General features: G+C 45.0%; 1 protein-coding gene across 1 annotated transcript in view; it reads left to right on the top strand.

Moving 5' to 3' along the window:
• ALDH1A2 (aldehyde dehydrogenase 1 family member A2) overlaps positions 1 to 14380 on the top strand; it is a 90316-nt gene extending 75936 nt beyond the window's left edge. Inside the window, exons 9-14 of the mRNA XM_081048444.1 lie at positions 533 to 635; positions 2314 to 2498; positions 3917 to 4081; positions 4707 to 4864; positions 5194 to 5268; positions 12569 to 14380. Of these exons, the coding sequence (XP_080904570.1) occupies positions 533 to 635; positions 2314 to 2498; positions 3917 to 4081; positions 4707 to 4864; positions 5194 to 5268; positions 12569 to 12641 (759 nt within the window). The 3' untranslated portion in view covers positions 12642 to 14380. The remainder of the gene's footprint in view (positions 1 to 532; positions 636 to 2313; positions 2499 to 3916; positions 4082 to 4706; positions 4865 to 5193; positions 5269 to 12568) is intronic.
• The last annotated feature ends 252 nt before the right edge of the window (positions 14381 to 14632 follow it).

Raw genomic sequence — 14632 nt, 5'->3', positions numbered from 1 at the left:
AACAGCACCTGGTTCCTAGACAGGTTCTCCAGAAGAAGTCCCTGACATGGAGTTGGGCATGCAGATTATTTATTAGGAATCCCTGATGAAGGAGAATGGATACAGGAGAGGTCAAATTGCAATGTAGGCCTCAGGCCTCCGCCAGCCACAGGTGGCCTGGTGAGCACATATGGTCTCTCAGTATTGGCCTGTGGTGGGCTGAAAGGGCAGGACTTTTACACCCCTGCCACCACCACTCAGTGGATGTGGGACACCCCAGGGGCAGGATATCCCCCTGCCTAAGAGAGCTCTTTGTATCCGAGGCAGACTCTGAAGGAGCTGGCAGCATTCCTAGTCACCGAGGCAATGACACATCTTGTCCACACAAGTTGACCAGAGGAGTTACTCCTGTTTCATCAGTAGGTTGGTTTACTTTGCAGGATCCATTCCTGCTGCATGCCATTGCTGCCCAGAGTTGGCTTTGGCCATTGACCATCTCAACTGCACAGTGCAGTTGTTTTTGTTGTTTCTCTCGCCATTTCCTTTCTTTCAGGTTGGAAAGCTTATCCAAGAAGCAGCTGGAAGAAGTAATTTGAAGCGAGTAACTCTGGAACTTGGAGGGAAAAGTCCCAACATTATTTTTGCAGATGCTGATTGTAAGTGAACCGCAGGACTCATGTATGTCCTGGCATACTGCTCTTCCGTGCTCTCCCGTACCTCCACTTTTGACAGGACGCTAAGAAAAAGATCTTTGAAATTAAAGGGTCACTCAAGAAGAAGAATCTGGACCTCCCTTCTAAGGAGAAAATAGTTTAAAATTGGGAAAGAGCACTTATCAATTGGCAGCTGAATAGAGTTTGTTTTCTAGATGCTAATTAGCCATTTTGACTTTGATGTTATAGAACAGGATAGAAGAGGTAAAGGCTTGGGCAGTGTTGTATAGTGGAGACACCAGTGCTGTAAGCCTCTGAACACCTGAAATACAATCTCTCTCACCAGACTCAAGAAATTAGAAATTTCTCAAGTGTGCCTGGTGGCTTCGTAGATCATTAAAAAAATTCTGCTTCACTAGCCCTGCCAACATTTTCCCAAACCCACACCCCCTTCTCGGTTTAGTCATCCCAACACTTTTTTGTTGCTCCCACGACTTGCAGTCAGGATGACAACACACTATGGTCAGTTCTGTCTGAATAGACCTAAATTGGAGGTGATTACACCTTGGCAGTAGGATTTCACGGAGGCTCGGAGCAGTAACCTAGGAAACCCCATGTCTCCAGGCAGGACGCTGTCTAGTTCACTCTGCACAAGTGTGGTCTCTCTGTTTTGAAAAACTTTCCAGGGAATTAAATTCCAAAATCTCTTTAAGTCCTCCTTTTTCTTTTCCACATCCTGCTTCCCCAATTTCACCACTAGAGACAACAGAAAGCAAATTGCCTGACTTGCATTCCCCGCTTGGAATTTGCAGAGTTCAGCTTCAGCTTTACACTCGTTGTCAAAGGGAACAGCATTCTTATACGTAAAGTCCTCTTGAGGAGGCACTTCAGTGACATGATGTTGACGGATTCAATCAGTCGTTTAGCAACTAGCACAACCTGACTTATTAATACTATCTTGAAGTATAAGAGATGAAAATGAAAGTGTTATTGTATGATATTATACATTTTCATGTAAATGTAGAGGAAATTTAATGTCTTTAAGAAGATCCATTGCTATTATAGCTTCATTTACAAAAATACTCATTAAACATAACAGCCACAAGGCCCCATAGGTTAGGGGTTGCAAACTGGCAGCCCACAGGCCAAATGAAGGATAGAACTATGTTTACCTGTCTAGATATTACACAGTGCTTAAGAAAACAAAAAACTACATTAAAATATCTCTACTTTTTTAAAAAAATTGGAAATCTGGCCACCTTGGGCCTATATCCATGTGTAGCAAGAGCCCCATGTAGCAGCTTCCCTTCCGAGTCTCCACCACATTGTTTTACTGCCTAGCAGATTCCTACCATGGCGTCACCTGTGCAGCCCGTTTGCGTACTGGGGTGTGAGACTCTTGGTATAGATGATGTGGTCCAGTCCCTCTTTTTACAGCAGAAGAAAGGGACTCAAAGAAGTGAAGTTGTCCAACTTAACAAAGCAAGTAACGTCAGGGTCTAGTTAAAACTAGAGCGAAGTTGCATTCTCAGTCCAGTGCTTTTCACTGTGCTACTCACTGCTGTGCTGTGCGGTGAGCATGACATTATCCCAGGGCTTTGCCGAGGGCAGGGAGGTGGCTTCCTAGACAGGCCCCTCGCAGGCGAAGCAGTGCTGAGGACGTGGCTGTTTCCTCTTACAGTGGACTACGCTGTGGAGCAGGCTCACCAGGGCGTGTTCTTCAACCAAGGCCAGTGCTGCACTGCGGGCTCTCGCATCTTTGTGGAGGAGTCCATCTACGAGGAGTTCGTGAGAAGAAGCGTGGAGCGGGCCAAGAGGCGCATAGTGGGGAGTCCCTTTGACCCCACCACTGAGCAGGGACCCCAGGTAGAGAAATCACAAACGTTCTCTTTCTTTACTCAAGCAAATAAACCGGACACTCTCATGGGACCCAGTGAACTACCATCTTCCTTTTTCTGCTGCCTCCTTACTCTTCTACCTCATCTTCATGGCTGGAAATGTAGCCAGTGAGGCGTTGCTTATGTCTTATGATACTCTTTCCATTTCTAAATTTTATCTCTGAAAAACTAAAGGATTAGCGTTTCCTTAAGGATACCCTGAGCTTTGGCGGGGGTAAGTTGGAGTCTCTCAACTCTCAAGAATGACCTAAGCATGATAAGATGGATCTTGATGTTAGAACTCAGCCCCAGTCCTAACCCGTCGACTTCAAACATCCCTACAGGTGCCACAGCCAAGGAGGCTGGGCAGCTCTCATTCTCAGAAACCATTTATCCTTTTTCCAGCTGCAAAGGATTCTCTCCATCAGCCTGACCTACTCTGAGGAGATCATTGGTAGATTGTAAATGTGTAGGAAATGAAGGGCTGTCTACTTTTCCTTCTGCCATGTGGTTATCTCTTCCTCTGAATGCTTCATGCACTGTGGTGGGATGGGGAGAGCAATAAAAGTCCCCGCAGCCTGCACTCTTTACCACTGCAGATTCTCCACAATCATCAAGGTATATTTGCAGATGGAATTCTGGTTTTAAACTGTAGATAGAATCTGAGAATTTTTAAAGGAATACGTGGACCAGATCTCATCCGGATCACTAGAGCATGGGTTTTCCTTATAAGAAAACAACAGCTTCTAGGTTTGGGGGCCACTTGAGAGAAGATTGATGGTCTAGCTGAGCATTTCAAACTCAGGTGAATGTAGGTTTTTATATGATTTATCATCGTAATTGAGTGATAATTCTGTAACTTTTGGGAAGCAAGACCGACCTTATTTTATGGACTAAGAAGCTAGTCCTCCTCACTCGTTAAATTTAATCCTTTCCTCTAGTGGTGTAAAAATAGTTCCAGTAAACATTTAACCCAGAAGAATTTAATGTATAGCAGTACCATGTAAGGTGGTTGTGTGTTAGCTCATCTACTGTTTTCATTTTTTTAGTATTGGTACAACTTGATAAACTCTTCACTTGGCTATAGAAGTCAAATTTCCCCCATACAGTGAGTAATCAATTCACTAGTGTTTCCATTATTTAGAAACGTTGCCTAAATCTTCAACTGGTATTTCTGATTTGGCGTTATCATCAGAGCAGTTCATTTATTGGAATTCTATTTTTGAACCATACAAAATTACCATTTTTCACAGGTCAAAAATGTTTAAATAACAGCAGTTCCATATGATTTGACTCAGTACGATGAAGCTTTGGAAAAAAATCACAAATGAGAGATTCTTGAGAACATGCTTATTTCCATTTTCACAGAGGATTTTACTTGGAGTCATTAGGCAATTTTTTCTGTAGATTGATAAGAAACAATACAACAAGATCCTGGAACTCATCCAGAGTGGTGTGGCCGAGGGCGCCAAGCTGGAATGTGGAGGCAAAGGGCTGGGCCGGAAGGGGTTCTTCATTGAGCCCACAGTGTTCTCCAACGTGACGGATGACATGCGGATTGCCAAGGAGGAGGTATCACACACAGGGTTCTAACACAAGCCACATCTTTCTCACGATGGTTTCCAGAGCGTTTCTAGTAGATGATATTAGAGTTTAGAGTCTTTCTGTGTTATATACATTGTATGATAGCAATAAACCTGACTATGAAAGTGTAAGTCTCAAGAAGAATGTTAAACAAAAAGGCAAGGAAGCTTGCTGGAGGCCAGGAGACAGGCTGCATGACTGTAGTTGTGGAGCCAACAGAACAGTCGTAAGAGCCAATCATTAGGTCACCAGGCTGTTGACCAGGAAAGGGAAAGCCTCCGAGCCGCCTCACATTTATGCAGGACAGGAAACAGTTGCAGGTCAGCCTGTGGGCCAGAGCAGTACTTCCTTAGGTCTGGAGCAATGCTGGGGCTGAAGAAGACGCAGCTTTAGTACACGCAGTGATGCCACGGAGGGTTGGGGAGGAGTGTTAAACTCTAAGGAGGACAGACTCTTGCATAATCTTATTCTCGGAAAGTTTGGGATGCTTTACAGTTTTGTGCTGCTAAACTTAAACATCATTTAAATAAGGAAGGCAGGGAACGCTTGTTTTGAAATGTGGCAAGCAACTGAAGGAGTGGCAACCATGTTGGGTCCAACTATTTTGTTACAGATCTTTGGCCCTGTTCAGGAAATTCTGAGGTTTAAGACGATGGATGAAGTTATTGAAAGAGCCAATAATTCCGACTTTGGACTCGTTGCTGCTGTTTTTACAAATGACATCAACAAGGCCCTCACAGTGTCTTCTGCCATGCAAGCTGGAACTGTTTGGTAAGATCAGAGTCTGTGGCGTCATTGTGGCCATTACACATTCCGCTGGTGGTGTAGGGGCCTTGTAATTCTCCAGAGCCTGGGGAAATGCACACATATCCTTTGAAAGGATTGGAAAGATCGAAGGCAACCAACTTCACCCTGAGAGGGGATACCATCTTTACTGGTTAGATCAAGAAATCCAAGTGAATCTTAAATGATAAATTTTTCATCTTGAAAGTAAAAATAAAACTTGGAAATAAAAATAACACTTAAAAAATGTATCATGCCAGTGGGATTATTTCTGTGCCAGCTGAATCCACACTAACAGTATTGTTTTCTTCTTTCAGGATCAATTGTTACAATGCCTTAAATGCCCAGAGCCCTTTTGGGGGATTCAAGATGTCTGGAAATGGGAGAGAAATGTAAGTGTCCAAAGTTGCGGCTGCCTGCAGAGAAACAGGGATTGCAAATAGCAGCACAGAGGAATCCTCACAAAGTCAGTCCATTCTCTTCCTCGCATCCATTCATTAAACAAACATTTGGTTGAGCACATACTACTATACGCTAAGCACCATACTAGATGTTACAGAGATGAATAAGCACAATTCTTTTACTGTAGGTGAAAGAATTATGTAAAGCCTCCTTTATGTAAAAAAAATTGTGTAAATTCCCTCTGCCATTACTGAATGCATCTTTTTTTTTCCAGAAAATGCTTACTTCACAATCAGTCTGCTCCCAAGTGCTGAGCGTATACTGTGTGCAAAACGCGATGCTTGGTCTGTGGGGGAAGGTGTGGCTCATTAAGCTACTTACGTTTTTGTTGGAGAAATGAAATATCCAACTGGAAAGAATCAGAAGAACTCCAGAAAAGATTGCTAAATGATAGAGGAGTTGAGGGATGGGAGAGATTACTGTGAGCTGGAGAAGTCCAGGAAACCTTTAGATGTGATCTGATGCAGGGATTTGAATTGGTCTTTAAAGGAAAGGAACATTTGGGTAAATGGAGGGGAATGTTTTCTCAGGGTTGGTGGGCAAAGCAAGGTGGCGCTGGGAGAGGGAGAATAAGGCATTGTGGGAGAGAGAAGTATGGTGTTTGAGGGAAATATAGGACTAGCACAGAGGGTTTACATGCTTCAGATACTTTAGCCGTTAAACCTAGCCGTTAAACCACAATGTAGGTATAGCTTTGAGGTGAAGAGCAGAGTCTCTAGAATCACACTATTGAGATATGCATCTGGCTTTAGCACTTAATACCTGTGCAGCCTTGGGCAAATCACTTAATCTTACTAGGCCTCAGTTTCCTCATCTATAAAATGGGAATAATTTTAGTACCTACCCCAGAGGGTTGCTATGAGGATTAAATGTTAGGATTAAGTATACCAACAGAGTGTCTAGCAAACCCTCAGAAAACGTGAGCTGCTATCATCATTACTGATCAAGTACTGTAGATGAGTGTTATGCAAGGGGATCCTCCTTTTCTTAATAAACATGTTACTTTAGAATCATGGCAGGATTTGGGGCTGGCCTGGTGTCTCAGGCGGTTAGAGCGCCATGCTCCTAGCTCCGAAGGCTGCTGGTTCGATTCCCACATGGGCCAGTGGGCTCTCAACTACAAGGTTGTCAGTTCAATTCCTCGAGTCCCGTAAAGGATGGTGGGCAGCGCCCCCTGCAACTAAGATTGAACACAGCACCTTGAGCTGAGCTGCCGCTGAGCTCCTGAATGGCTCAGTTGTTTGGAGCTTGTCCTCTCAACCACAAGGTTACCAGTTCGATTCCTTGACTCCCGCAAAGGATGGTGGTCTGCTCCCCCTTCAACTAGTAATGGCAACTGGACCTGGAGCTGAGCTGTGCCCTCCACAACTAGGATTGAAAGGACAACAGCTTGACTTGGAAAAAAAAGAAAAAGTCCTGGAAGTACACAGTGTTCCCCAATAAAGTCTTGTTCCCCTCCCCCCCAAAAAAAGAATTATGGCAGGATTTTTCCCAACTTCCATCTCGTATCACCAATTTACGTTCTGCCTTTTGCTTGACCCTTTGTGTCTGGCCTTCAGTACCTCTCCCTTGCTTTACAGCCAGAACTCATAACCAGTCTGGATCCTCTGCTCAGGTATTGGTATTCCTGAGCTTTTGTGAAGTTTTCCTGAACTCCGAGTATCTCTTCCTACCTTGTACATGGCCTTCACTTTCTGCTTCCACTCGTCAGGCTGCATTCAACTTTTTAGTTCATTTCCTCCTTCCGTGTGTGTGAGCTCCCCCGTCTCTGAGAGGTGGGAGCGATCACTGTGCTGGGAATGCTGCTCATGTGGACTGTTTCGTTACAGATCATAAACAGGGTGATTCATGGGTATCAAATGCACTTGTGAGCAAGAATCTCTTGTTGATGGCTCCTAATCCCAGGTTCGCCCTGGGCCCTCATCATGGTCGAGCTTCCTGCCAGGATTCAGGCTGTGACACTGTCTGGGTCCAGTCTGTTCCTATCAGAAACATTCCCTTTGGCTATGTCAGAACCACACAGAACAGTGTGGCCCAAGATATTGAAGAACAGCTCTCCTGATTCATCTCGTGGTTCCTACAATGATTGGGCCTTCCCAGTGCAGTTAAAAAATAGTTAAGAAACAGTGTTCTTTGATGAGACTCACTTCATCTTGTCTAAACTATATGCTTCTTTGTCCCCACTTCTCTCCAAAACATGTTTTCTCTTCTTTAAATGACCTGGTGGTAGGAAACGCTTCCTAGACAAGAACTTGCCCTTTCCTGCACACCCCCTTCCCTGCATTCTTCCTTCTTGTCTAACAGTCCTAGAAATTCCACATAACCCTGCATGTGGACAGAATTGTTCGTCTCATGGCCAGCAAACTCCGTGCAGCTTTGGTCCCTGACATCTCCTTGCCCTTCTTTAAGGGGAACAGAGACAGGAAATAGCACTTTCTGGAAACAAGCTCCAAGGAGGGTGGGGGAGCCTCTGAGTTCTCCCCCACAGAGAGCTGTGGAGAGGGCTGCCCTCTACAGGTTACCTGAAGGGCTGGCCTCTAAGGCCCAGGGTCAGAGCCTTGTGCTGAGATTCTCTCTGTTCTGCCTGTGCAGCTAATTTCATCTGTTTCACTTTCCCCATCCTTTTCCTTACTTCCTCATTTAAGCTCCTCTGAGACAAGGGGTCATAGAGCCCACGCCATAAAATATGTGTCACAAACCCAGGGAATGGAAAGAAAGCTGTAAACTTGCACATTTTAAAAATGAAGGACACAGGCTTTGAAGATGAGAAGCATAATTAGGATGCTCTACACGAGGGCAGGTGTGTGTGCACGCACAGGTGTGTGTGCGTGTATGCTCATGCATAGCTGGCCTGTGCACAGAAAGTCACCTGCAGCCGGAGGGGTCGGGGTGGGAGGCGGGGCTATCTGGGGACCCACTCTCAGATTCTGATTTAGTAGATCTGGGCCCAGGATCTGCATTTTTAACAAGCTTTTGGAATGATTCTAATGCAGGTAGTCTGGGGACCCTACTCTGAGAAATGCTGCTGTAAGTCAAAGAAAAAGGCGGGGAAATATACATCCTAAACAGAAATCCCTATTCATTTCGTGGGTGAGTCGGACTTCCCAAAATGGCTGGCTGAGAGATACCAAAATCTAACATCCTACCTTATCTGTAGGTGTGTCAAATTTGGTTCATCTTAGGGACTATAACCTCGTCTGGCTAGGCATCTGAGCTTCTAAATGTGCCTGTTCCCTGACACACTATCTAGCTATGAAGGTGTCCACATAAAGAGATTGGGGCTTGTCAATAACAATATGTCTGACTTTTGTGTAATAGTGGGGTTCTTCCTTGACTGTGGAACTGTACGTGCCACAGAATTTAACTGGATTAAGTAGAATTTAAGTAGATTGAGAGAAAGACCTGGAATGAGATGGCAAAATGGCTGAAGAATCTGAACTTCAAGGCTTTCAGAGATCTTACAGCAGTATTTCTCAAAGGGTGGGCCAAATAACCACCTGTATCAGTCTGTTGGGCTCCTTCCCAGACCTATTGAAACAGAATATTTGGTGGGGGGTGGTCAGGAATCTACAATTTAAGCAAGCATCTTGGATGACTATGTATGTTGAGGTTCAGGAATTATTGCCTGAGAGATGCCCGGGTACCTGGAGGATGGAGGTGACTCGCATGAGGTCATACAACCTGTTGGAGGCAGAGCTGAGTTGGTATGCTTGTCTGCTAACCCTCCATTCCAGTGTTTTTTCTATGCTCTGTGCATTGCCCTAGGACCTCTCACTGGCTTTCTTTGATGCCCTAGGCCCATGGGGAGTACTTCTTTTTATGGCAGGTTTGCGTTTACTCCTTTGTCTTGGAGTTAGGCTGTGTGTGCAACGTGGCAGCAGAGGGCTACCTGGGACCCAGACGGGGTGCACCTCCAGTTCAGCAGGATTTTCCATTGCTTTGTGCACCCAGATTACGGGCTCCAACCATATCGCTTTCTGTAGACTTCTGACCCTGTGGACTTCTTACATTGCTCCCAACCTAGTCAGAGATCTGAGCAGGAGGAAAGTAGTTCAGGGTCTGCCCTAAGTACACGCACAAGCCAGGAAACAAGAAGGGAGTGACCTCGCTTCAAACAGGAGGCAGATGATGTCCATGATGAAGAGACATTCAGAATTACCCAAGGGCAGGAAAAAGTCCAGAGAGAGCCAGAGCTGAGCTGGTAATAAAGACACCCAGAGCCTGAATGAGGCTGATGAGGAAACCATAACTGAGAGGGGCAGTCCCAAGTTTGTTCTTCTCATTCTTACAAAGTGGCCAACTCAGACAACCAAGTAGCACACTCACCCAGTTTCTCCTGGGGACATTGGGCATGTCCACTCTGGTGCCCTTGGTGCTCAGAAGGACCTGCTGGCAACGGGTTGGAGCCTTGTGTAGGGATGTGAGGATTCCAGGAAGGAAACAGAATGAATCATTTACAGCAGGTCTCCACTGGAAAGCCCCGTTACAGTAACTTTGTAGCTTTGATACAGGACTGTTGTTTTTGTTTTTTTAAAGTTTATTGAGATGACAATTGTTAGTAAAGTTACATAGATTTCAGGTGTACAATTCTGTATTATATCATCTATAAATCCCATTGTGTGTTCACCACCCAGACTCAGTTCTCCTTCCATCACCATATATTTGATCCCCCTTCCCCTCATCTCCCTCCCCCCACTCCCTTTACCCTCTGGTAACCACTAAACTATTATCTGTGTCTATGAGTTTTTGTTTCTCATTTGTTTGTCTTCCTCTTTTGTTGCTTTCAGTTTTATATACAACATATCAGTGAAATCATATGGTTCTCTGCTTTTTCTGTCTAACTTATTTCACTTAGCATTATACTCTCAAGATCCATCCATGTTGTCACAAATGCTCCTATATCATCTTTCTTTAACGCCGAATAGTATTCCATTGTGTATATATACCACAACTTCTTTATCCATTCATCTATCGAAGGATATTTTGGTTGTTTCCATGTCTTGGCCATGGTAAACAAAGCTGCAATGAACATTGGAGCACACATGTCTTTATGGATAAATGTTTTCAGATTTTTTTGGGTAGATACCCAGGAGAGGGATTGCTGGGTCGTATGGTAATTCTATTGTAATTTCTTGAGGAACCTCCACACTGCCTTCCATAGCGGCTGCACCAGTCTGCGTTCCCACCAACAGTGTATGAGGGTTCCTTTTTCTCCACAGCCTCTCCAACACTTGTTACTATTTGTCTTGTTGATGATAGCCATTCTAACTGGGGTGAGGTGATATCTCATTGCAGTTTTTATTTGCATTTCTCTGATGATTAGTGATGTGAAGCATTTTTTCATGTCTATTTGCCATTTGTATGTCCTCTTTGGAGAAATGTCTCTTCAGGTCCTCTGCCCATTTTTCAATTGGGTTGTTTGTTTTGTTGTTGTTGAGTTTCATGAGTTCCTTGTATATTTTGGATATTAGACCCTTATCGGAGGAACTGTTTGCAAAAATCTTCTCCCATTCAGTTGGTTGCCTCTTTATTTTGTCTATGGTTTCTTTTGCTGTGCAGAAGCTTTTAAGTTTCATATAGTCCCATTCATTTATTTCAGCTTTTACTTCCCTTGCCTTTGGAGTCAACCCAAGGTCCATAAGTTTAGTAAGGACTGTTTTTAAAGACAGCCTTTCTGTATCGTTTCTTGAAATACATCTCTAAGAGTTCTTTTACTTTTCTTCTAGCAGAGATGGTGTGTCCACAGGGTAGAACCTAGGGAATTGGGGATGGGAAGAAGCCTGTCTCCCTCCCTCCCTTCCCCAGTTATCAAGTGCCCTCTTTGAGCCCGATGCTACACACTCAGTTTGGTGGAGGGCTGAAAGCGAAATCAGTCAGGTCCAAGTCTGTGGGGGCGACAGATGCTGAAGCCGCCTTCCCGCTGTGACAGTGCTGCCGTAAAGATGGGTGCTCTGTGAACACAGAGGAGGGGGAGCTGCTTCTGCCGAGTGTGTCAGGAAGAGCGTCACAGAGAAGTGACTTTAAAAAGAATAGAAAGGAAAAACATTTAAGTATTTTTTTAAAAAAATAGAACAGGCTTGATTTTACAATGAAATAGAGAAAAGAAAAGGGCAATTAAAAAGGTAAAAATGAGAAGGGACTAGGGAAGGAAAATGAAGAAAAGGAGCTCTGTAGCAACGAGGCTTTACCACACCCTAGCACCCTTAAAGCAGTGGTTTGAAAACACCTCTGAGTGAGTCCAGAGGGCTGGGAAGGGCTGCCTCAGCCTCCGGTCGCCCCTTAAACAGGTGACCCAGCTCCCACCCCCTCCCTCTCAGCCCAACCACCTGCAAGCTCCTCAGAGGCTGGGACCAATTATTTAGTTTCTCCTTTGCCCAACCCAACACAGTGCTGCCCCATACTAATAGCTCAACAATGTTTGTTTATTAAATGAATGACAATCCTTGATCTATGATCACAACCCCCCCCCCCTCCGGGCTTCACCAGCCAGAAGGGGAAGTATCCAAGGGAGTCTTCTGGGGACAACTTACTACCACTTCCCGATTCTTTTTCAGTCAGTTATTTTGATTACTGTGAGGGCTATGGACAGTGTTTATTCAGGATTACGTTTTTAAGGCATTGCAGGTGATGTGTGCTGTTCCTTGGTAGGCCTTTGGGGGTTCATTTCCATTTATTAAGTCTAAGGACCAATGAGGAGGAATTTAGAATACGAGACCGAGAGGGCCCTATCCTGGGACTCTCAGTGAGCGGACGAGCTCTATAGGAGAATGCTCAGAGCACAGATGTGTCCTGGTCCAGTGGCTGGAACCGGGTTTTCAAAGAGGAAAGCACACCGTGGTCCTGAGGAGCCAATGCGCCTGTGGTAAAACACAGCCTCGGTGTTAGAGACCTGCCCCCGCCACTGACCGGGGTGCCCACCCAGGGTCTCTGGGTGATGGCGGGCCAAGGCAAACCCTCAGGCCTCTTTTTCTGAGTAGCTGGGAACTGTTGCCTTTCTGCATTACTGTGAAGGCAAATCATCCTTTACCTTTAGAAACAGTGACTGCTCATCAGATGACAGCTTTCCCAGCCCCTTAGAGAAAAGCTGGGCTTCCATTAGGGATTGTTCCATGAAACACCAGGGCCTGCTGTTAGTGGATGATGAACTACACCTTCCCAGAACTCTTACCACGGCTCAGGTTGGGCTGCCCGGGCCCCTGGTGTCTGACGCTGCCCATTTCTGCTTTTCAGGGGAGAATTCGGTTTGCGAGAGTACTCCGAAGTTAAGACTGTGACAGTAAAGATACCCCAGAAGAATTCCTAAGAAGGCCAAGAAGGAAGGTGAAGGCCTGCCTGCACGACCCTCCCTCTCTGCTCTCCCTGTGGGGCCCAGCTCTCAGGAACCCAAAGCTAACACTCAGTCCTTATTTAAAGATTTAGATGATAACATGTAGGCCCGGCTGGTCACCGCATAATAACTAGAGCAAACCAGCTGGGCACAGTTTCTTGACATCTGTAAGGGATCCCCTTAACGATACCAAATATCGGGGAGGTGGGGTGAAGGTAACAGGAATAGCTTTCGGCACATCAGGTGTCTCTTTCTGAAGTGCGGGCTGAATAAGGGAGCTGTATTATTTGATGCCTTTTGTCACAAAGACTTTCCTCTTAAGGAAAGGTAGCCTTTCCATTGTCTTCATTTCCCCCCTTCCAGACTCTTCCCTGCTCACCCACTCCTCCTGCTTCTCCAAGGAGATCTCAGCTGAGCTCATTTAGGGCAGATGTTTGGGCCGGGAACAATTTTCCAACGTTTTGCAGCCGAATTACCGTTTCATGTTATCCATTTCATCAAAGCAAAACATGACATGGTTTCAGTTAGAGCCAGACCAGACTGAAAATACTAGGAGCTGGTACACTGCAGATATACTAGGAAGTAAGAACTTGGGATATTCCTGACCCAACCTGGTTTCCTTACACCCATAAATTCACAAGTGAAAGGTCATGAAGATGGAGATGCAGAGTTCACAGCTTCTGAGCTTGCTGCATGGTTTTGGGGTGTGCTTGTGCATGCATACATTTAATTCTTTGGTGATTCCAGAATAAGGTGGGGAGGGGGATGTTTTTCATAGATAGATAAGATCTTTGCCGAAGCTTCTCTTTAAAATCAACCATAAAAAAATGATCTGAGTAGACTCAAGACTTTGGAAAAAGGTAATGCTGGGTGCCTTGCAGAAATAATTTTGTTTCCAGTTCTTACTAAGTGAATTTTCTGCAGAGGGATCTCTAGCTTCTGCTGCCCCTCAGCCCACACTGCACCAACATTTGCTACTCCCAGTGATAAGGGTATTACTTTGGACTGTCATGCCTTAAAATGCCCTCAATCCACTGGCAGGAACCTTGGAAAATCTGGCCAAGCCTCGAGGTTTTCCGTTTGCACAGTCCAGTGTACCCCAGACCTCCCCCCGCCACGCCCAGTAGCTCGTTCACATACCATTCTTGCCTGTTGGCCTCCTGCAGGGGAGGTGAGAAGCAGGCTGGTTCTTTTTCCTCCCAGCCAGGCAATCCTCTTCTGCTATCCATCAAACCCACCAGTATAACGTGAGCAGTCAGCTTCCTTTCCTTCTTCCCTCTTTCCAGCTGCCGAACCTAATCCAGTCTCTCACCTAGATGAAGATCATTTATTTAAAAGTACCAAACTTAACCTAGAGTATATGGAATATGGGCAACACATATATAGCCTTCTGTATTTAACTGTTTCCTGCTTTCTAACCATACCAATTTTCTGTTTCTAACCCTTGTCTATTCATGATGTTCTAAAGAAATTTCTCCATGCTGTTATTTGCAAAAGACAGTGCATTCAGTGGCCCGATGCCTTGAGAGGTGCCACATTTCTGAGTTTCCATGTGAATGTCATGCTCTCCCCTTATAGCGCGTGTCCAAGTGAACGTATCCATTAACCAGCTAGTTACCTTTGAACTGCAATATAGAATGTGAAAATGAAGATTTATTTCTTTTAATTTACTTATAAAGAAACCTCTGTGCTAGCAATAAAGCATTTATATTGTGTACTCCTTGGGATTATTTGGCTGTGTTTGTAAGTCTGTGTGTCACGCTAAGTACATTTGGGCCCTTCTCTCAGCTGCTGGGGCTTCTCTCAGGCTTCACTCCCCTTTCTGGTTGCTGACAGCAGCCCGGGAGGGTGTTCATACAGAATGCCATAAGGTAGACAAGGCCCTTATTTTCTGACACTATTTGAAATCTGTATATGCATACCGTTTTATGTGGCAAACAAATATAACCATATATGAAATGCATGAA

This window comes from Rhinolophus hipposideros (assembly GCF_964194185.1).
Source record: "Rhinolophus hipposideros genome assembly, chromosome: 5".
NCBI lineage: Eukaryota > Metazoa > Chordata > Mammalia > Chiroptera > Rhinolophidae > Rhinolophus > Rhinolophus hipposideros.
The sequence above is the reverse complement of the archived record's forward strand: the minus strand, read 5'-3'. Positions and strand labels throughout refer to the sequence as shown.